We start from the raw sequence: 24,129 nt of genomic DNA, 5'->3' as shown, positions 1-24,129 counted from the left end.
TGGAGTGTAAGGAGAGAGAGAGAGAGAGAGAGAGTGTTTGGGAACAGAGAGCGGATTTAGTCAGAGGGAGAGAGAGAAGTGATAAAAAAGTGATAAAGAAAAAGTGGACCCAGAGGGTGTAGAGGTATGTGAAAGGGAGAGCTAAAGAGGAGGAAAAGAAAAAAAGAGAGAGAGAAGACAGGTAGGGAAAAAAGGAGGGAGTGAAAAGAGCCTAAATAGATTAAAGAATTAGGCAATCGAAGTGCTGGAGGTGGATAATGCAAGGGGAGTTTTTATGCAAACACACTCACAATCAGAAGTTGGCTCAAACATTTATTCTTCCTTTGTGCAAGCTTATTAGGTGTCCACTCAAGTGAGTGTGTAAGCCCTACTTGAGGGACAGCTTATTGATTCAGAAGGCTGTGAGACTACACCAAACACAGCATGCATCAAACTTACCTGTGGCACCATTTTCTTGAAGGAGTCCATGATTCGGGAGCTCTTGGCCTCTTGGAAGTAGGAGAAACAACCGGTGATGATGACCACGGCTGCCAGCACCACGCCCAGGTACAACTAAAAACGGGCAAACCCAAACCCCATGGAGAGTAGTCGTTATTATCCACTTAGTTTGGTTCATGTAAGGCATGTTTAAGCGTAGGAAAAGGGGATTTACAAAACCTGAAAACGGTTTTAAATCAGCAAAACCTTAAATGCAGAGTGCAAGAGAAGAGTTAAGAGCAAGAAAACCTGGGAAAGCTCTCAGTCTTAGTGGAAGATTTTAAAAAGGAAAAGCCATCCTAGAGCTGAATCCTCGTGTACTATTCCTGTCATCTTGGACGGTTCATTCAATGTTAGTCCAAGTAAACATCTGTCTCCCAAACCCAGAAAACCAAGAGCTGAGACTCTGATCTGCGAGGCCATCGAGAGCTACTTTCTGAGCTAGAGCCTGGCTCTGTTGAATGGTGGATGTGTGAAAGCAAGGAACATTTATTCTTGTGTTGTTATTTTCTGTGAATATTTTCACCAGCGAAAAAAGCTGTTATAGGTTCAGCTCTGACTGATGCATACAAGACAGCCAGGCACTTTGGATGAAAGCATCTGCCACATGCTCTACTGTACGGGATGTCCTGGACTCCTGGAAAATGAAATTCCTAAACCTAGAAAAGTTTTCTTGGAAGGTGCCTTTCATTTGACAGCAACAACAGAATGTTTTGCTCTTTTACGCTTGAATGCCTTTTTTTTCTTTTTCTTTTACCGTAGCAGTGCAAAATCTTATGAACCAGGAAATACATCTGTATCCTCAGAAAATCACTTGTCAGTGTTTACAACATGTGCCTCCAATTCAGTGTTCAGTTTGCAGCTCTTGGTTGTGTTTTTTGCATATTTAAGGCTAAGCACTTTTGCCTCTTCTCGCCTCGGGAGACACCTATTCTTCTTCACCAGCTGTGCAGAATTGTTGGGGCAACATCTGTCCAGACAGATGACACATTTGAATCTACTAAAGTTTAAAAGATTGACAGATATAATTCCAGATTGCAAACATTAATTTTTAAATATGGCAGTCAGTTGTGTAAATTCAGCAGCGCTTTCCTTCAGCTCAATAAATCAATCAAAATAATGTCAAATTAAGATTAAATCAGCGATGTATGCAGTCCTGTTAGGGTGGATTGTCATGTTAAATAACTGCTTGTACATCATGCAAAGTCTCAAAGTGCCAAATCTGCAGGCAGTCGGGGCTTTTGAAGTAACTCAGCAGAGCATCCAGCTGTACATACAGTATACTCGGTACTGAATGTTGAGATTAAACGGGGGAGATTAAAGTTATCTCGTGTGTGCATGTGCGTGTGTCTATCTACTGTATGTTACTGTATGCAAGGGTTTAATGCTGTCTGGCGCTGGGAGAGCGCTGAATGATGATTGCATAATGATTCCGAGCTATAAAGTGCTGTATGGATGGCTGCTTGGCTCCATTTGAACAGCCAGTGGGCTGAGAATTTATCCTTGCTAATGCCAGGACCGATGCCAGTGTCAGCGGTTGTTTTCACGTCACACTTTCTGAGAGAGGATCTGTGTCAGTCTGTACTTGTAATTATATACGTATGAATGCCAAATCATTATGTGTTTTAAGGTGTTTTAAGCATGTAGTTTTCCTTTTCTGTATTAATGCCCTTACATTTTGAGTTCCTTTTGCCTCGTCTTGCTGTACTCTTTATTTCCTTTAGTGAACGATGGCTCTGAGCTGGTTCATGTGACCTACTTGCCTTGCGATTTTGGCAAGGACACTCGGAAAGGAGATTTAGATCTCAAGGCTATCCTGGTTAAAGTGGCTGTATGTAACTTTCAGTTTGTGTTGATTCTAGCTAACGCTTTGGACAAAAGCGGCAGTGTGTTTTCCACACCTGCTATCCTAAAGGTCTTTTCTTTACGGTGCTGTATTACCCACTGTATATCACCGAGTTAGCGTTATGGGGAGGTCATACAGTTGAGATGAATGTTTGGCTCAGACAGAAAATCACTAATTTACAATAAAAGAATAAGTTACAGATGCATCGTTGCATTTCCAGTATTGCATACGATAACTTAGAATACTTTGGATGTCTCGTGAGCTAAACCGGGTATCACTATCACTGTGTTACGAGCCAAAGCATTAAGAGTTTGTTGAAGCAACCAATGTAATAATAACTTAGATTCATATAGTGAATTTCATGAAACACGCTTTACACAAGTAACGTTACAGGGGGACAAGGGAAAAGAAAATAGTAAGCCAACACAAACACAGAGTAAAAGGAATAAAACATCTGACCTGTCAGAATGTGTTACTGTAGCGTTGTCTACCTGCCGCAAATCATTCTGTGACTGCGCAGGAAAAAATCGAACCCAGGCAGAGGCCTTACTAAAAACTATTAGTTAGTTAGTTAGTTAGTCTCGTTTGCTGTTACAGGTCATTTAAGACCACTATATGAAAAATGACAGAGCTTAAGAAACATTAAAAAGTTACATATAGTCACTTTAAGTAAAGGTCATATTAAGAAATCTCCCCACAAGAAAAAGAAGTAAGGAAAGGAAAATCACCAAAATAAAGCCGTTATTAAAAATTTCTGGTTTAAAGGAGACATATTATGCTCATTTTCAGGTTCATCCTTGTATTGTAGGTTTCTACTAGAACATGTGTACATGCTTTAATGTTCAAAAAACACTTTATTTTTCTCATACTGGATGTCTGAATATACCAGTATCCCCCCCTCTGTCTGAAATGCTCCGTTTAAGCATCTGTCTCTTTAAGCCCCCCTCCCGAAAAAGCCCAGTCTGCTCTGATTGGTTAACATTACCTTGTCTCCGCATCTGCACTCTCTGTGTCTGCACCATCGTTGCAGCCGGGGAATTACGGGCACTGTAGTCACTTTCTACCTACATATAGTACAGTTGTGACATCACAACCGAACTCAAGTCCTGACGGTTCGTTTAAAGGCACAGTTTCTGAATACAAGCTGTACACAAGCACTTCGACCTGCTTTATGATAAAAAAAAAAAAGACATGGAAATCTCACTTTTTCCAATATGAGACCTTTAAGGTTAAGATTAGATTGAGGATTTGGTTTAAATTGAAGTCCATGAATATGTGTAGTATATGTACAAAATGTGTGTATGTATATGTATAGGGCTTTGAAATAATTTGACAATATAATTTATTGATTTTCAGTGGAATTATATTATAGTCTTATTGACAGATGGTGTGATTATATTGAGTTATCACATAATTAAAAAACAAATTAGTCATTTAAGATTTGTTTAATTTAGAAGAGTAATCTTTCTTAGAAGCCAATAATACACAGACTGCATTATACACCCTTACTTTAAAGGGAACTCTTCCTAATCTATTAAATGCAACTGTGAAATTGGCACGTATGCACAAAGCACTTTTCACTCCTTCAGTGTATAATAGCAGCTAAGGTGGACAGTGCAAAAAATGTTAAACTAATTGGAATATTGTTATACATAACAAAAAGGATACTTAAATGCATTGTACTGCATTTAAACATTGATTCAATAATGTTTTATGTGTCTTTTGGGGGGGGGGGAATCTAACATGACATACTGTATTTTGAGGTTTAAAAATATTTGTATTAATATTGTGATAATGGTCACAAAAACAAAGACAACAGGTAAACAAAATCCCCCAAAATGAATAAGAAGGGTTAACTCTGGCGAGTCGCCGGCATCATATACGACGCCAGCGACCTCACCTTGTGTCATATTTAATATCTCCAGATCAATACAGTGCAGAGACTTACTTTTTTTTGGAACAGAGAAATACACTGTAAACAAAATCCCCAAAAAGTATTAAACCACTTCTGGAAGACGATCAAGGGTTAAGATTAGATGTTGAATTGGGTTTAGGTTAGGTTAGGGTGTCCATATGAATAGCCAGCCAATATTAAACCTCCATTTTGAAAATACAGATAAATATATATGTGCATACAGGTGGAATTGTATGTGCGTGCGTGCATGTGCAGTGTATGTGTATGTCTTTATTTGTGTCTGCTGTACCTACATTTCACCGTTTTTGTGTACCTGCATCTCTCTCTGTGTGCGATTAATATGTAAGGGGTGTGCTTGTACATATGCGTGCATGTTTTACAAGCAGTTTCTCACATTGTCATTGGGCGCCTCGTCCTCTGTGGCCACCTGGATGGTGTAAGCTAGGAAACAGAGGATGGCACCGATCCAGAGTAGGATGGAGAAGCCGCCGAACAGCTGACGGCAGAACTTGACCCACTCAGGTGTGGTGGGGGGAGGGGTCAGGGCGTTTGGACCGTCCCTGGCAAGAATCTCCAACGCTCTGGCGCTGGTCAGGCCCTGAGGGAGAGCAATTTTTAGTAATGAATGTCTCTCTGAATGCGCTGGGAATCTTATTACAACACAGCGACCCCATTTTCACCGTGGCTTAAAAAGCAATTTTACTGCTACATTTGCAGAACATCAAGTATTCCTGCCTGGCCTATTTAACACCAAAAGTATAATAAACTGGTGACTCTCCTCATCTAAGGTTCTAGACCGTAAAACTGTTGGATGTAATTTGCATTAAAATATTTTTCATGATTTTATGCCTAATAGTGTCAAGGTCTAATTAACAACAAATCCATTTAAGTAGCCTACCTGAAATAGTATAATTTAATTATATTGCAAAAAACACACACAAATTGGATCTTTTTTAAAGCTTCAGCAGGTTTTTGACATTTTTACATTTTGTGATATTTTCGAAAAACCCCAGCTTCTATTTCTTTCAAATACTAATCTCCAAAAGATTAAAATCAGTTTCACTTCACATGCAATGTCAAACCTAAGGTTAGCAGCAAATGTGTTTACAGCATAACAACTTTTATGATGTGTTTATATCTGTCTCTGTATGGAATTGTAGGAGTGTGCGTGCACGTGTGTGTGTGTGTGTGTGTGTGTGTGCGTGTGTGTGTGTGTGTGTGTGTGTGTGTGTGTGTGTGTGTGTGTGTGTGTGTGTGTGTGTGTGTGTGTGTGTCATTGAGGGATTAAAGATGAATGAGGCACAAAGTGAGCTGGGGACGCTGCGGTGGATCTAACTTGACCAAAGTAATGTTTGGTCTCAGTTTGGATGTTGCATACAAGTACAGGCAAGCAGAGATTACACCTCTATGGGGGATATTACAGCAACTCTTTGTCGTGTGTTTGTGTGCAAGTGTGAATGTGCAAATGAGACAGTTTGTGTTTGTGTGGCGTTACCCTCGCGAGGTCCACTCCATAGCGTTTTCCCAGATCATCCAGAGATATTTTGTGGTCGTCCTGCAGGGATAAAACGTTCCTTTTTTTATTTGTGCTTCAGTGGAACAGAAACAGTAAACAGATTCAATGTAATGTTAATTGGCCGGTAAAATTATTTCTAAGGGAATTTGTCCTTGACGCATCATAAAATGGGAAACTGTACTGTTTTACAGCAATACATTCATTGTTCTACTATGTGAACTGAGGCAGTAAGAATGCAGCTGTAAAGGGAATTTTAATAACTGACCAGGGTTCAAATAGATCACACTGAAAAAAATCTTTATTCTCTGTTTCTGACATGGATCCAGGGGCTTTACAGTATCATTCCCCATGACAGATAAAAGAGGTCAAACTGTGATATATACTCCAACTGCATCTCCAAGTAGCTCTGAACTAGAGGTGAGCGGACTGTTCTCCAGGCGTAAAAAATTTGACCCCTTTGAAAACTGTCAAATGCTGTTTAACACTGTTACAAGAAATATGTTAGTAATGCATGTTGTGTTCCTGGTTTCATTCTGTTGTTCAGTGGCATATTTGTATTATTATTCCTGTGTTACTGGCCAAATGCCACCTCAAGATATTTCCCCCGTAGCTAAAATGGAGTTTGGTACTGTAGCAACAGACATTCCAGCTACCAGCTGTCTCAATGGTGTCAGTCCCACATAATAAAGGACTACTTTCTTCACTCAACAATAAGACAGCGAGAAATCCACCAATTTCTTCACTAACAGTTGCCTCAGTGGACCACGATGAAATGTAGCTGGCCACAATCAACAACAACATGCCCAGTGTTCACAAAACAGTTTGCAAGTTAAGCTTTTAACTTGCAACTGTCGTGACTGATCAATATTGGGTGTAGGGGCATATCAGCCCATGTCTGGTGGTTGTTTCTGGGGGGTGATGTAGGAAATCACTAACTGAAGAAGTACACAAGGCAGACTGATGAAAGCAAAATACAACACTTTTAGTCCCTAAACTACTCCTAAGTGTTGACAGCATCCAAGGATTCTTTTTCTTTAATCAGTTGCAGGCCAACTTGATAATTGACAAGAGCTGCTTTATCAGAGATAGTGCGTGCAGCAAAAAACGCACCCCAGTTTTCATGCGCATCGCTTGGCTGCGTTTTGACAGCACCTCAAAGGGATACAGCTATGCACAAGACAAAAACTCTGCACTACACTGCTGGTGGCCCACAAATTATTCAGTGTCTTTCTGAGTACAAAGAAGAGCAGCCAGAGGGTGGTAGAATAGATAGGAGAGGACAGGTTGGCTTAGAACTAATCTACAACTGACTCCACTAAACAGGTTGGATTGCCATTTTTTTTTCGGGCCACTGTTTTCATTTATATCCTGGTGTCTTTGGCATAACATTGTTTGGGGAACGTTTGGGAGCAGCAGCGATGGAATCAATCACTGTGCAGAGTGAGTGTGGGTTGGAGCAGTGACAGCTTGTTTTTCTTACCAAGGACACCTCCTTCTTCAGCTCATCCAAGTCCCTTTCCTTCTTCTTCGCCTTCCCTCCATCGGCACCACACTGAGGGGGAGAGAGATTACGATACATCAGGCCCGTAGGCTATCATCCCAAACCGCCACGGAAAATAACTAAGGGAAGCCGCATCCTTGTAGCCACATTGTGCCTAGCCATTTACATTCATAGCCACGTATTAAAAGTGCCAATGTGAACACAATGGACTTTGTGTGTGCTGGTTCATTTCAATCTCCTGGCACTATTGGCAAACCATTCACTGAATATTGAAGAGAAAAATATTTTTCTCATAGTGGGAGTTCCTCATTTGTGCGAGTGATAGAGTGTGTGTGTGTGTGTGTGTGTGTGTGTGTGTGTGTGTGTGTGTGTGTGTGTGTGTGTGTGTGTGTGTGTGTGTGTGTGTGTCATGAACAGTTGGAAGAATGGTGCATCATGGAAATCATCTGCTGCTGTCAGTCTCCTCTTAGCAGCATGTGTGCATGTCAGTGAAGGAGGGTTACACAGAGAGACTGAGGAGGAGAGTACGAGCGAGTGACACAGTGAAAAAGTAATCAGAAAGTGCCAAAGAGGGAGCAGAGAGCCGGATGAGTGCCTTAAATGTGTCTGGCATAGCAATTTCCCCCCACTGTGTGTGAGAAAGATTACCACCCTATTCTACCATAAAGCTAAATGGAATGGGCCTGACGGAGAGAGTAAAAACTAAATTTCGTAATTACCCAAATAAACAACAAGCCTGGAACAAAACATATTGAGGAATCAAAGCTATCATCCCGAGTTGTTACTGTCTTTAAAAGAAAACAGCAGCATTCTAAGCAATCAAGCCCTGCAGACGCACAGAAAATCTCAGTAGTTTTCCATGATGCATGTCAATGCCATATGCTGTTACTGTATATAAGCCACAGTAGTAACACAGAAAACGGAGTCATGTTCATTCATTCAATTATGACAGGAAGCAAATGTTTACGTGTTATAACAAAAACATCAAGATAAGAACGATTTCTGTAAGTTTTTTTGTAACTAAATAAAGAGAACTTACCCCTCTGCCCATGCTGGATGTCCTGGCGTCGGCAGGTTAGAATGTAAAAGGACTGCACTCAGGGTCCCCGCCACAGCTGAGACCTCCCGCCCTCACGTGTGGAAGACATTGGTGGCTTTTTTTGGGCCTTGCACCCCCACACCAACCGTCCCGTCCCTTCACTTCTTGCTCCCTCCTGTCAGGGTAACCTGAGCCATGCATGCAACCCCCCCCCCTCCCCCTCCCCAGAGCCTCTGTGCACCCAGGCACCCCTCACCACCATCACCACCACCACCCCCCATTCACACAGAAAGGGTTATGCTGTGTGTACCTGCACCTGCTCAATATGTTCCCCCACCCTCCTTACAACACACACACATGGTTCCAGGGAGAACAACAGTCCATCAATCACTGCTGTCAACACAACAAATGAAACTTTGCTCTCTACATACCATACAGTATTTATAACAAACATGATAATGAGTGGCCAATATAATGACAAATGAGGCATAGTATTCAGCCATTTCTGATTCTGAGCACAGGCTGAATCCTCATGTCTCTTCTGCAAATAAATCCGGCCATAAACCGCTTAATCATTCCTTAATTGCTCCTCGAAGATGAACTGTTTCTTCTGCTGAAATTCAAAGTGACTTGTAGCCAATACAACGCTGCAATTAGCTTAAAGTCCACCATATTTGGAACATAAGGTGGGTCATCACCTCTACGTCCACACAACAGATGCAGCCAATGATCCTGTGTCATATGAGTATCAAATGTCTCACAAATTGCCAATGACTTTTAGAGTTTAATTACTTACATTTGGACTCTTCCTACATTGCAATACCTTTAATCCTGAATGAGCTGTATCATCGGTTGATGTACTGTATGTATGAGCCCTTGTAGTGTGCTCCTTTTCAAAGGTTCTTCCATTTTTTTTCAAAGATATATTTGTTTGCTTGTATCAGGTGTACTTATTGCTAGAGGTTAGGATGTGTCTTTAATAAAATGAATTACTTTGCTTAACTCTGTATGAATATTTCTCAGATATGTTATAAGAAGCCGAAACTATAAGAAGAAGAAACTATAGCTTATAATAAGCTATAGTGCTATAGTATAGTAATATATTTTATATAAATGAACATCTGTTACATTCAAGCCATTGCCAAATGAGTTGATATGAAGCTAATAATCACCTATCAGCTCCACAAGCTCTCTCTGTATTTCTCAGTAGAGCTATGTTTACAAAATGGTGTAGTCCTGCGACAAAGGTTTTTTACATCACAGCTGAGAAAGGAAACAGCAGCATTCAGCTTTGGAGACAAAGAGGACTGCTGCAACAGGTGAAGGCATGGCTGAAAACCTGAAGAAGCGCTCACAAAATGTTTCAGTCAGTGATTGTACTGCTAAGAAAAGACCTACACGTTCAGCAGAAGGACTAAAATCATAGGAAGCTAAAAGTCTGGTAAGCTAATATTCTTTCCTCTAAACACAATCTATTAGAAAAAAAATCATAAGTCATAAGCAATAAAATACACTCCTACAGCCTTAGGTAGGGTGACCAGATTTCCCGGAACTAAAACCGGGACACTTTGCGCATGACTGTTGTACTCGTATACGCACACGCTTTTTAATGTGAACATGTGCCAGCCCAGATCAGACATAGATACAGACAGATTAGACACAATGTGGCCAATAGCACATGTAGGCCTACTGCTCACAACATAATAGGGTATCTCAGTTAATATTCATTAATTGTCTTGGTATGTAGCCTACATATCTAAGAAATAATATTAAAAGACATTGAGTGAGTTTCGTGTGGGACCAACTTTATTTTTCAGAATTAAAGCATTCTTTTGGAAAATGCACCCACTGAACTTGTGAAACACTTTGTGAAAAGGTATTTTTCATTGCATGGCACTAAACGAATTATTTAGAACTGCTGCCACAGGCTTGAACTAAAGTTATGGTAACACTTTACGGTAAAGGTACATGAATTATGAATTCATGCATGAATTAATTCATGATTTGTGCATTACTTTATTCCTTTATATCTCATGAATCATCAGAAATTGACATGAGTTCATAGCCTCTCATTCATGACCTCATGCATGAACAACACATCAACTAAAGCATTAGGTAAGGTGGGTACATCATTATGCACAAGTTGTGTTCAAATCAGAATTTGCACAGTGATGACCACATTTTTTTGCAGAAAAATAAATAATCAGTAATCACAATCAGCTTAATAAATCAGAATTCATAATGATGTTCCCACATGCCTAATGTATGAGGTCACGAATGACAGACTATGAACACGTCAATTCCTGATGATTCATGGGATATTAAGGAATGCAGTAACACATAAATCATTGATTACATAATGTATAATAATACATAGCCTACATCAATTAATTCATGCATGAATTCATGATAATTCATGTACCCTTACCGTAAAGTGTTACCAGTGTTATTCTAACCAACAACACACACACACACACACAAATGTAATCTCATTTGATAGAGCATCTAGACACGATCCTTGCTACGGTTACAATATATTTTAACATGTCACAGACATTTCAATGGTTTTATTACAAAAGTTAAACAAGCAACTTACTTGAGACAATCTTGGGAAATTCCGTGTCCTCATCCTTCAATTGCCACTTGTAACCACAGTGACTGCTGTTCGACAAAAGTTAAAGCTTGAAATTGTCTTACTTCTTACTACCAACATTTCCCAACATTTTGGGAAATATGCTTATTTGATTACTTGCCAAGACTTAGCTAGATGAAAAGAAGATCGAAGACACTCTCAGATCTTTGTGTAAAGTATGAAGCTAGCTAGAAGGAATTAGCTTAACCTAGTTTAGCATAAAGACTGGAAGCAGAGGGAAACAGCTAGCTAGTTCTGTCTAAAGTAAAAACAACAATAATAATAATAATAATAATAATAATAATAATAATAATAATAATAATAATAATAATAATAATTAGGGCTGTCAATCGATTAAAAAATGTAATCTAATTAATTACATACTCTGTGATTAATTAATCGAAATTAATCGCATACATAATTAACAGTGTCTGAACCGATACTTTTTAAGTAAGTAAAAAAAGAAAAGAAAAAAAAAGGGTACTAAACAACAGTTGGTGGCATTAAAGAAGGCTTGTTTATTGCTAAGTCATATGGTCAAAATGAAATGATTTAATAATAATGTATAACAATAACAATAACTAATTTCAGTAGTAAATTGCTGTTGAACCATCAGATGGGAAAAGGACATTTACAATAACTTAAAATGCACGACGAGGCTGTAGTTTACCATTGAACGCACCGTCTGTGTTGTTTTTCCGACGGCAGCTGCAGATTGTTACATCCCGGTGTTGAATCCTCTACAGTAAAACACAGTCAAACTTTACACCGTTTAGTGTTAGCTGTCAGCATTTTAACCGTGTTTAATCCAGCTACTAGCTAACGGTAGACTAACGTTAGCTGCTGTCGAGTATAGTGTTAAGTAGCGTCATGTACAGCGGTGTTTGTGTTTCAGAGCATCAGAGAGAAGCGCAGACATATCAGTGGCACCAGATTTCGGTAGCCAGGGTTGGCAGGAAGAAGATTTTTACAAGTAAATGTTCCAATTAATGATCCAGGCAGAACATTATCGTCTCCCTCCTTCATTTTGCAGTCCAATGGTGCTAGAACGGCTCCGGGTCAAACGTCAATATGGAATGGATTAATCTGCGTTATTTTTTTTAACACGTTATTTGTTCTCAGATTAATTAATCGAAATGAACGCGTTATTTTGACAGCCCTAATAATAATAACAATTAAAAATAGCTCCTTGTAGTGCAGCTCAGTAATTAACTTGTATCTCATTTGTTTAATATGTACAGATGCAAAATTGTAAATAAAACAAAAATTACAATTTGTGGTTTTAGGTGAAGTTGCTGCACAGCAACCTCATGGTGATGAAAAGACTCTGGGAAGTCACTGCATCCAACTTTTGTCAAGAAATAGTTCCCTTTAAAACCATAATGTGTACAACAAACAAACAAGATGGAACATGTTAATTAGTAAGCTTTAGAGGTGTTGCTAGGCAAATTGTTGAACTTTGAAGGAACCAGGCTAGCTGTTTGTCCCTGCTTCCAGTATTTATGCTAAGCTAAGCTAAAAGTCCTCTAGTGCCAGCTTCGCACAGACATGATAAATCATATCAATATTCTCACAATATAACACTCAGCAAGAAAGAAAGCAACTATGTGTTTTTCTTTAAAAAGGTGCTAAACCCACATCAATTCTACACGTCTGACTTTGGGGACTCCCAGCAGCATCAAAAGAGACATCAGGCTCGTTCGAGATGAGCTGCACCTCACCTCAAAAGTAGACAAGAGCATGCGGCAGCAGCCAGGGGCAGTGACAAAAATCCGTGGTCAAGTCGGACAGTTTACAGCCATTTCCAGCAGCCTGCAGGCTGAACAGGAAGTCACAGAAACCCTCACATCCTGTTAGGTCCGATTCTGATTTAATAAAATGTTATCAGACCCATATCAGCTTGGACATAGTCTCCAGTTGTTTTTATATGACAGAGTAGCTGTCAATGTCAATGCTCTACATGCGATCTGTTGCTGCTGTTACTAAACAACAGACTGTAGATTATCCCTAATCTGAACAGATTTAGTCTCTCTGACTTCTTAACATCACTATCAATCACACAACATGTGTTCTGTGCAGAATAAGCCTTTAAATCAGACAAATAGCAATTAAAATTCCTCCAATTCAAAAACAATAAAAAGTTTATATAAAACGTCATCATGTTAAGTCGATTCTGAACCATTGACTGTAAAATTAAAGTGAGAATTGGAAAGTGAGTCAAATGCGGAAGTGACTTAAACCTGCATTCTATCCAAATTCACGTGCGGTTGCAAAAAGGAGGTCGGTTTCTATAGTAGTCAATGGCAAAATGACTCGCTTCTCACTTGATTTATTACCTCAGTAAACATTTTCATGAAGAGTTTATGGTCTCAATCGCTAGTGTTAAGTCTTTTTTTAAATACAGAATGATGTTAATTTTTTGAATTATTGTCTGATTGATTTTAAAATAGACGATAAAGCAGGGTATGTTTTGGGGCGTGGCTACTTTGTGATTCACAGTTTGCGACGTGTCAATCATGACAGAGGCTGGTTGTGTCCGCATTCTTGTTTGACCATCTTACGCTGTTTTCAGTAGTTAATTCAAACATTTTGGTCCCCTAAAAATGGCTTATTCAGCGTTCGGTTGAACTACAAGACACTCAAGGAGTCGGCTTTGTAGTTTTCCGGTAAGTAATGTCACATTTAGTTTTAAGCCTGTTTTTCGTTAGAAGGAATTACGGTTGCACTTTGCTAACCAAGTTAGCGGGCTAACATAAGTTACGACTTCAAGTCACAACTTGGTAGCGTTCAAGGCAAAGTCACGACAAACGATTCTAGCTAGCATTAGCTAGCGTAGCTGATACTAGTGCTTTCTAGTCGGCGACATATTTTGGGCTTCATTTAATAAACATAACCTGTAGTATTATGTAGTAATATTTATGTCTATTTATTTCTATTTCTCACCGTTTATCACCGGTGTCTGTACAGCATCAACAGGGGTCGCCATTGTTGTTTATGTGCGTATGACGTCAAAAACTGTAACTGGGAGTACAATGATCTGGTACCGGTTCACGGGTAGTAAGTTACGGGTTTGACTGCCGTTCCAGGGCACTTTCACGGGTAGAAGGTTGTGAAAACATGGGTTACGGGTTGCCTGGAACGCAGCATAACAGTCTATGTTCTGAACCAATTAGTTAGATCAGCTGAGAGCCAGACGTTTCCCATCATGCCCTGGGTCTTGCAGTCGGTGGAAAGCATAGATATAAAACAATAGATGTGATGTAATTCTGACTTGCCACTCCAGGATGGAACCATATGGTGGCTATCTTACCTGGGTTAAGTTTTAGAATTGCTTCAATTGGAACCGCAAAGTGACGCATGCGCAACTCAAATCTGCACTCGACTCACATCGGGTAGTGACAAGGATAAAGCGCCTTCTAACTGTAAATGAGGAGTTGTTTTTGTTGATAAAGTTTTGTTAGGAAAGGCTAATGCCTTCAGCACAACTCCTGATGGACTCGTCAAACCTGTCTGTCATTCTCGTCGCAAGATAACATTATGGATATTAAATGTACGTTACGGTGATAATGTGGAGAAATCGCAGGAATTTTGACCTGAACTGCTGAAGTACAAACTGGATTACTTTACCTGATCAAGACATGGATTATGTTTTATTTGCTTTACTGAAAGAGAGTTGTGTAAAGGCATGAGGTAAGATGACAACAAGTGATGTTGATATATGATAACTGATTGGAGAAGGCAGCTAATTTTGGGTTAGCCAACGTTAGATGTGGTAAACTACGGAGCCGCAATATATTAATTTGTGGCCACACTAATTTGTGGCCACAAAATGCTAAAACATCTGTTTCTTTTGATACTAACTGGAGTAATAGTATGCAGCAGGTACAAATGAGTTTACACAATACAGTTTGTTTGGTTTATTTATGGATATAGAAAGACAACAAGGGGGAGGGTATCCAAGGGATAACATGTAAAAGCGAGAAACACTTTTTTCCAACATGGTCCCTGATGTAAGGAACATGTTTAACAGTTGTTAAAAGAAACAGTTGTTTTATGACCAGGTGAAGCTGAAAATATTCCAAATATAGCCAGTTAAACTGATGATTTTTTTTAAAGTGGGAATTCATTTAGGTGGCTTAAATACAGTATGTTGTTTGTTGCTGTGTTGTGGTTTCTGTCCATAGCAGTGTTCTGCTCTGTTTCTGTTCCTGCACTATGCTCTGCATCTACAAACTGTGAGAGTGCTGAGCATTGTCTACTGCAGGTAAACACTGACTAGAGATAAATACTTCATATAACACCACCTCAAAAAAACTGAACTATCCCTTTAACCACTTGAATGTGAAAGAACACAGCAACCACTTTCAGAGCAGATTAAATAAAATGCCCCACCTAAATGGCTCACAGAACTACAGAGCTAAAATAACAACACCATCCAGTCCAGCAAGGAGCTATCACATCCTTAGTGTTACTGTTTGTATTATTACCTACACCACATCCATTACCCACATTGAGCTTGTGAGAATATTTTTAAATTTACCCGATTTACCCTTTTCAGATACTGAGAAACTGTTTGGGCTGTTGTCATCTCCTCTGGGAAGTTTAGAAGCTGCTTCACTGGTTTTGCAGTTGGGTTTTTTTGTGCAATGTAATGATGCAGACCCTCTTGTGACAGTAAACTAGCTATAGAGCCCACACAGGACGTCAACACTTAATGACATACATTCGGGCCTGGGTGATTACTTTGTGTCCTATCTGTGCTAAAACAGGGACCAGTGTGTCCTTGTTATGGACTTACAAGGACATGCATTCATATGCATCAAGTACATCGAGAACTTCATCTGTGTCCACTGAATGAAAGTCCTCCAAAGCCTTCAAAAGGACAGCTCTTTCCTCTTGTGATACATACAGCAAATGGGAATCCCTGAAACTACTGGTTGACGAGCTATACAATACCTCTTCCAGAAATGGTACTGCATGTTTCTCTGGGAAGTAACCGGCTTGTTTCCACCCTAATACAAACACTCTAGGTACAGCCTGCCATTCTTCACACTGAAAGTCATGTCTGATGAAGGGGACTTTAACCTCAACCCCCAGTGTGCAGCTGTCATAGAAATCCATCCAGAATTCTGTCAGGCAGTCTCGCAAAACATCAATTCCTTCACACTGTTCAAGCTCTCCATTTGGTAAACGCATTTTGATGTTGACCTCAGTTGTAAGAATGTTTGGGTCCTTGAAGGCACTGATCAAGTCACTGAGACAGTGACCTCTTCTTACAATCAGCGTCACAGGAGAAGGTTCAGGAAGTGCTTGGGCTGGAACATCGGCCTCCCCTGCAAGCACCGGATCAGACAGTAACTCATCCATTGTTTGATAAGGTACATCATCCTCTTTGTCTGGTGTTTCAAGGTTTGGTTCATCCACAGTTACATCCAACCTGTCATCCCCACTTAAGATAATAACTGCTTCAGAACCCAGAGTTAGCAGACCATCCCACGGTAATTTGTCATTCAGTTCCAAGTCTTCACTTGAGGAAGCTCCATAATTAGTTTCATCGTCATTTGGTGACTCTGAATTTCTGTTTTCCACCAACAGATCCTCAACAGCCTGTTTCTGTTCATGTTCAGTGAGCTCTATCACTGGGGGCTGGGTTATTGTGAGATCATCCTCCTCTCCTATTGCGGGCTGCTGTCCTGTTTTCTTTTTGGTGCACAAATAAAGTCTGAGAATTTTTACCTTACTTTGGTTATACAACTCTTCTACTCTATTGGACATCTTAACATGTATCTGGGAGCTCTCAATATGAGTTGAATAGTGGGAAAGAGTTTTTTTGGGGAAGAAAATATTTTCAGCCATAACTTTGATATCTGCCACTGTTTCATCTTTGTCAACAGAGAGATGCCTGGTTCCTCCATCCCTTACAGACTCAACCCGCCTCACTTTCCGTTTGGCATTTGCATTTCCTGCCCACTTAGATGATCTCTTTTATGGAGCTCTAGGTGTCCCCTCAGTTCCAGAGAGTCTTTGACGTAGCCTTGAAACGATGGTTTCTTTCCTGGATGGTGCTTGTTGTGTTAGTGCTGCTTGTCTGCAAAAGGCCATAGTGGAGACTCTATCCCCAGTTGTAAGGATGTACTTGTCATTAGTGGAATGACAGTTTCATCAATCTCAAAAAATATAAGATACTCTAAATCAATAAAGGAATGAATGCCATACAAATTTGAATATAATGCCAATGTATATTTAAGGAATTTAGGATATAGCTTCAGTAAAGGGTGTAATTATTAATATTTTTTCTTGTAAAATGTAATTTTGCTTGATATTTTTTGCAATTTGAGATGAAAGATCATCATTTTAAATTATTGTGTAAACACACTTGATTTTATAACACGTGCATTTGATTTCATTAAATAATAAAACATGTAACATTTCTAAGAGTGTGCACAATTTTGCTGCCAAATGAATGTTTTAACTGAATGTGGACCCAATTTGTATTGCACAGTGCGCCTGTTCTGGTGTGACCAGGTTCTGAACATACGTACTTGACAAAAGCATACACAGCAAATGCAGTGGCTTACATTTTCATCTTCAAGTTTCTGGATCACATCCTCTTCAATTTGGCGCTCCTTCAAAAATTCTTGCAGCAGAGCATCCATGTGTTCACCTGTAAACCACAGGAAATCAAAAATAATAGTACCATATACTGTACTTATTAGAGGCGCACTATGGCTAACTAATATCACTATACCCTATAATGAAAATTCAAACAACGTTTTGGACAAATATGTTGTTCAATCTTTGATAAGAAGCATAACAAACTTATAAACGAGGTATAACAGAAGCCACTCAATATTACTCCATAGCCTATCTTTTCATACCTATTTCGTGGCCACAATATAGGTATAATATGGCCCTCATTTATCAACCTAACGTAGAAACCAGCACAGATATGAGCGCAGAAATTATCTTACGACGATCACGTGTGATTCATGAAGAGTTCGTATCACACCAATCAGAGCGTAAGATGCATTCTCAGTTTTGAGGCCTTGCCCCTACGACATGGCGAGACGTAATCCGGCTAAGAAGCGGTACTTTTCAGAGGTGGAGATTGAAACCCTGATATCTCAGGTTCATTTGCACTAACGTGTGCACTATTTGGCAGCCTGAAAACTGGTATTAAAGGCTGTAGAAAGAATGCAGAGAGATCACTGATGCGGTCAACAGTGTTGTCATACTAAATCGGACTCCAGCTGAAGTTTAATTTATACATCCTTGACACATGTATGCTATAGTCCTAATAGTAATATACAGGCTTATATTGCAATCTCTTAGGCCTACATGGTGTACCTATATTTAAATAAACACACAGAAGCAGAGTTTATGCAGTGTCTTTTTACTTGTGTTTTTTTCATGAGTCAGAGCCAGGCAACCGTGAGCTGTGAGGGAGAACGCGTGTCCGCCCCCAGTGCTGGACCACCACCCCGACCCTGACAGAAGAGGGGCTGGAAAAACAAGCTTGTGGCCATTAACGCCACTTTATAAGAGAAAGGAAAACCTGAAGAATAAATTAAAATGTTGTGCATCGTCATTTTCCCTGTATTGAGTATAATTGCCAAACATAACACTATACCTTTTAAAAGCGAGGAATAACATCCTGTCTCCTTCGTATATCCTCAGTTGGGGCTGTGCTGGACACTGCTCTCAGGGCATCGGGTCATCTGGCTCCATCACTACATTTATGGCACCCTGTTTTCCTGCGCGATGTTGTGCAGAACATCACAGGCTAAAACAATGTTGCAGACTTTTTCTGCCGTGTATAGTAGGGTCCCCCCCGCTGATGCAAGACAGAGCCATCTGCCCTTAATCAATCTGATGGAGCTCTCCACCGTGGCCCGTGTGCGTATGTGTGCACTTTTGTACCGTTGCATAGAGGTCTTCTAAAAGAGCCAGATCTGCCATTGCTGATAAGTGATCAACTGATGACTTCTCCTTCTCCTGTTAAACTGATTATATGCTGTACCGCAAGTCCACACTGACTCGAAAACTTGCGTACACAAGTTTAAACTTGACGTGAGATTTGATTGTAGCCGGTTTTATGCTTAATTGTTTTCTGACGTACGTTCGTTTCATAAATAAGGGCCATTGTGCTCACAAAATACTATTTCGTGGCCACGAATTAGTATGTTGTGGCCACAAATTAGTATTTCATGCGCATATTATACCTATATTGTGGCCACAATTTATTTATTTTTTCCATGTCATGTCTGGGGCTCTGTAGTAAACATCACGTTCAGTGCGATCCCTGGCTGATTGTGTTAGTGTTCCGTGTTTCTGTGATGTGGTTAACATTACTGTTGGGGTGCTTTGCCTCGGAATCGCTCTTTGTGTAGATTGTAACGCAGCTGGCTGGTTATGTCTTGACATAATAGGAAACAGGTTTAGGAGTGAAGACGAGCACTGCTCCTTGTTCGCACGTTCTAAGTTTACACTTGATTGGCATGGAATCGGCTGCTTAGCAGTCAAATGTCAAAGTTAGGGTTATAGCAATAACTTTGTGATAACGTTAACTAAACCTTACATTTGAGCTAAGTTAGCATAGCTAACAAAACAATGTTTGCTGGTCATAAATTATCTGTTTTGCTAACAAATCAATGCCGTTGAGCGCTAGCAGTTACTTTGACTTGAGTTAGAATGCAGCTGGTCCATTGGTAGCTAACAGTAAAGTTATGTAGTTCACTGACCTTTTTGCCGTTTTAGTTGACCTATATGTAAAAAAAGAAAAGTCTTTTTTGGTAAAGCAACATGTGCTGCACAGCTGATAATATAGTTTCTGCCCATAGGTCGCAATTGTAAAGTACCCAGGTAAGATGGCGGACAGTTATGCGTATTGTTCTATATCTATGGTGGAAAGCAACTGCGGCACCTGGCTCTAAAAACTGCAGCCGCCATGAGGTTATCGTTGCCCACGTTTGCATGACGTCAGAGCAAGTCGGGAACAAGTCGAACACAAATGTAACCGGCATGCATTGGGCGGTGATCAATTCTGCGCAGACCTGGCTTATCTCCAACAAGCCCACTGGCATACCATGACCCCCTCAGCCAATCACTCAGGTGCTGCAGCTGAACAGTTCAATGGTCATCAGTTAAAGACTGTAGTTGTACAGCGAGTCTAACTGTCTGAATATGAAGCAGTGCATTTCTGAAAAGGTTATGTATGCTCACTGAACCCAGTCTGCCTTTTAAGACAGGCAAAATTAAGGCTTTCTGAAAATTACACCTCGTTTTGTCACCCTGTAAAATGTGAAAAGGTTATTATGGTCACTGAGTATTTATTTTCAGTTAATCATCATTACTTGTTGGTAGTTGGGTAACAAAGGGCATGGCGAGGACACCATTTTACTCCTCACCAGCTGCCATTAAGCAAATGTTTTAAAGTTTACTTCTAAAACCAAATATCTTTTCAATTTGAATGAAACACCTGGTGGTCAATGTTTAGCTTTCAAACCCTCAAGAATACCTCCTCTATAATGATTTTTATTGTGTATGCAAATGGATTTAGATAGCCAATAGTGCTTTTCCATAATTAGTTTCACTTTAATGCCAGCCATCAGAGTATTCATATATTTCAAATAGTGGCGATCTTATATTGGGAGGACATTCTTTTTTCTTCATGAAATTATGACTGGGCAGAGACATTCATGACAGATTTACACAATGTGACTTGGAAATAAAAGAAAGAAGACTGTAGACATTTTTCAGCTGGGTTTACTTTGTCTTCTGTTGACAGCAGCCGCGCTTGGGGCTTTAATTTTTATTTACGTACTCTTTACAACATATTATACAGAGTCATCAAAAGATGTTAGTGCTCTGGAATTATCACAAGCATTAAAATAAATGTAAAAAAAAAAATGTAAGAAGCTCCAGTCATTTCCAATAAAGGAATGTTATTGTGCAACTATGACTAATACAGTTCATAATACATATAAAACATTTTTAAAAGGCAATTTTAATGCTGTTCGTCTTATGTCAGGTGTCTGTGTGGCTTTGCTGAAAAAGAAGAAAACATTCTAACTAATCCATGTGACTGGACAGTTAAACAGCGACGAGTGAAATAGATCTCCAGTTATAAATAAGTGGATTTTAGCACCTCCATTGCCATTATGAATTTTAAAGGAACATTCAAGTCTACACTATCCACCCTGCATGTCAAGCACACAGATCGCAATCCATCTTTGGCACAGGGTTGGGGAAGAAGCACCTTTTAAAAGAAGGCTCTGGGGGAAGAGCAGACCATCTGTGGTGATACATATGGATTTTTGGCAGATAAGTCTCTTCCTCCGAAGCTTTCGTCCACAGCAAGTACCTTCCTCTCCTTTTTTTTCTCCCCAGCCACAGCTCACTGAATCCGAGGATAACTGAACCGTTATCCACCCCTAATATTCTCTCTGACGCCGCACGAAAAACCTTGATTTACCCTTCATCTCGGAATAAAACGTACACTAGAGACAGCCACACAGTACCTTCCATAACACACAAGGTCAGAAATATAATGACATATTCCATCAGATAGCATTACATTTCTTCCCTGCCTCGATAAACGTGTTCTCCATATGTTTCTTTGTACACATGTAATAAATGTCTTATTTTCTTTACTTAGGGTGACATACTGTTGTTGTTTTGTTTGCTTTAGAGCAAATCTCATTTTTTAACTAGACACACATATACATAAAACACACGTCGTATTTGCGACCAGAAGAGAGCTAGCTAGATTATAAGTTTCTGTTTGGCGTCTTCAGTGAGAACCAAAGGCGGATTTCTGCCCGTGTGTTTCCGCTCTTTGCCATTAAGGGGCAGAGGAGAGCATTTTTAGCATTGGAACCGGCAGAAACACAGTAAAGGGTTGGAGGAAGAGAGGGAAGGCGGGCTGGCGGGGAACATGCCTATGGGGGGAGGTGGCATTTTGAAGGGCAAGCGAGAGGGCGTTCGTTGATCATTGGGCAAGCCGGAGGGAGGGGAGACAGAGATGTCCGTCATCAAATTTGAAAAGGAGAAGAAGAAGGACGAGGAGGAGGAGGAAGGAAGGAAGGACAGAAGAGAGAGGAGCAGAGCATTGAGCTGTGGGCCTGGCAGTCAGATAAGGAGAGGCTTAAAGAGTGGAGTGGATTGTGTATAGGCCTTTTCTGTGGGGGAATAATGCAGTGCAGAGTCGCAAGACAACAGGAAGAGGAAGAGATAAAGGAAGCCTAAGACGTAAGGACAGAGAGAATCAAACAGGGGTTTGGAGGAAAAGAGGTGAATCCCAAGATGCGAGCAGAGATGACTAACAAAGCAGTGAAGACAGCACAGGAGGCGAGGAGGGAGAGGAAGATGGAGAGAGAGATCTCGTTACCAGTATGCACTAAAATAATTAGCCCTGGGTTGGCGAGGGGAAAAACGTGCAAGCGGATTAACTGGACCTAAAATAACTCTGAGAGCACAGAAGTTGCACCTCTTCCTGTAAAGCCCTTTTGTCAGACTCCTGAGAGCGTCCGCCAGCCCTATACGCTATGACGTCATTCCAGGTTGTCAGTCGCTGGCCATCGGGTCAACAGCGGACAGCCTCATGCACTCAGGCACGAAAAGGACCCCCCCCCCCCACCCAACCTACCCAGCCTGCTCACCTCTTTCTTTTTCTCACACCACCCCCACCCCCCTGTTAGCTAAAAAATGTGCAGCTGTTACAGTAAGCCTGCATGCTCTTATAGGGCCAGAAATAGCCCCCTTTAGCCCGGGCAGGGACACGGCGACAACCTCCATTAGCTCAAATGTTGAAAGGATTGAATCACCCCGAGCTCGAGGGCTTGAACCTCTATCTGCGCCCGGCTGAGAGCAGGAATCATATTTCTCTCCCACTATCACACTCCTCTCCGTCTCTCTTTTTCTCTATCTGAAGTCCAGAGTGCACTCGCAGCTCCGCTCAGTGTGTGTGTGTGTGTGTGTGTGTGTGTGTGTGTGTGTGTGTGTGTGTGTGTGTGTGTGTGTGTGTGTGTGTGTGTGTGTGATTGAGTCGTAAACATTAAGGGGGAAGATTCATGAGACTCTAAACACAGAGGGATGTCTTTTCGGGTTTCTCTTAAGAAAGTTATGTGCGTTGTTAGGCCTTAAACTGTTTTACAGTTTGCCCAATGAGTGCATACAGGTTCTCCAATCAGCCATTGTAAAAAAATTATTTGACAGAGTTGCCACTGATATAGTAGGACTATTCTTACAGCCAGTGCTGTCTTGAAAGAGTAGAGATAATGGGAAATAATGGGGGTTGCGTCAGGCTGGGCAGAAAAGGAGGGAGCAGACTAGAGGAGTGGAGGCAGTCATGGAGAAGTCAGACCTTTATCTACAGGAGAAAGAAAAGGAGGAAAAGAGGGAAGGGAAGTGAGAGAGAGGAAGAGAAACAGGATAGAGCAGTTAGCATATAAATCACTTTGTAATTTGAATTAACACAAAAAGTCAGAAAATTCACAGTAAAAGAGGAAGAAATGGGATTGGAGATGAAAAAAGAATGAAGATCAGAGTGAGGGGAGGAAGTTGGAGTTTGACACGTCGCCTCCGGGGAAAAAAAAGCAAATTGGCTTGTCCCTGCAGCTTGGGATTCGTGATGCGTATCCGACGCACTTGGAGAAAGCTTTTTTCGGTGGATAGGATCACAATGGAAGAAACCAGAAAAGGCAAAAAACCCGGGGAGCAGCTTTTTAGATTTTGTTATCAAACCCAGCCGTCTTAGGGTCTCGCTTCATATGGCATATCTTATGACCTGACAAAAAGTACTCGGGTGCTGGCTGGTGTATTATCATGACATCTTAAGATCTGGGCCCTGTATAGCTGTGTCTACAGTCATCAGCCTGTGACAAGAGCAGATATGATTTGACTCATTTATTCAGGGACTCAGGTTGGCATTGGTGGGTGTGAAGCAGGTTTGTGGTTGAGCTCTCCTGCTGTCTCCTCAGTAGACTGCCCACTCTCATATCCTCCATAGCTCCGTCCCCCCCTTGGCCTCCCCCGCCTCCCTATCGGTTTATTTTGTGAAGGTGAGCTGGTCGGCGATGTGGGAGAGGAAGCCAAGCGCTTTGGAGCTCCCCATCCCTCCCTCGCCGCCAGGCCTCTCCTCCCCATTTTTGCGGGTCAGCTCCAGCTCGATGGTCATCAGCACCCGGCCCGGGCCCTCCTCCC

At 40.8% G+C, this 24,129-nt stretch overlaps 1 protein-coding gene across 1 annotated transcript in view; it reads right to left on the bottom strand.

Moving 5' to 3' along the window:
* The window catches only part of atp1a2a (ATPase Na+/K+ transporting subunit alpha 2a), a 48,381-nt gene extending 40,075 nt beyond the window's left edge, over nt 1-8,306 (bottom strand). Inside the window, exons 1-5 of the mRNA XM_078264378.1 lie at nt 8,295-8,306; nt 7,235-7,306; nt 5,734-5,793; nt 4,633-4,836; nt 439-552 (exon numbers count right to left, since the gene is read on the bottom strand). Of these exons, the coding sequence (XP_078120504.1) occupies nt 439-552; nt 4,633-4,836; nt 5,734-5,793; nt 7,235-7,306; nt 8,295-8,306 (462 nt within the window). The remainder of the gene's footprint in view (nt 1-438; nt 553-4,632; nt 4,837-5,733; nt 5,794-7,234; nt 7,307-8,294) is intronic.
* Between the last annotated feature and the right edge of the window lie 15,823 nt (nt 8,307-24,129).

The sequence above is a fragment of the Sander vitreus genome, chromosome 12 (genome assembly GCF_031162955.1).
Source record: "Sander vitreus isolate 19-12246 chromosome 12, sanVit1, whole genome shotgun sequence".
NCBI lineage: Eukaryota > Metazoa > Chordata > Actinopteri > Perciformes > Percidae > Sander > Sander vitreus.
This window is presented reverse-complemented; position numbering and strand designations above follow the sequence as displayed.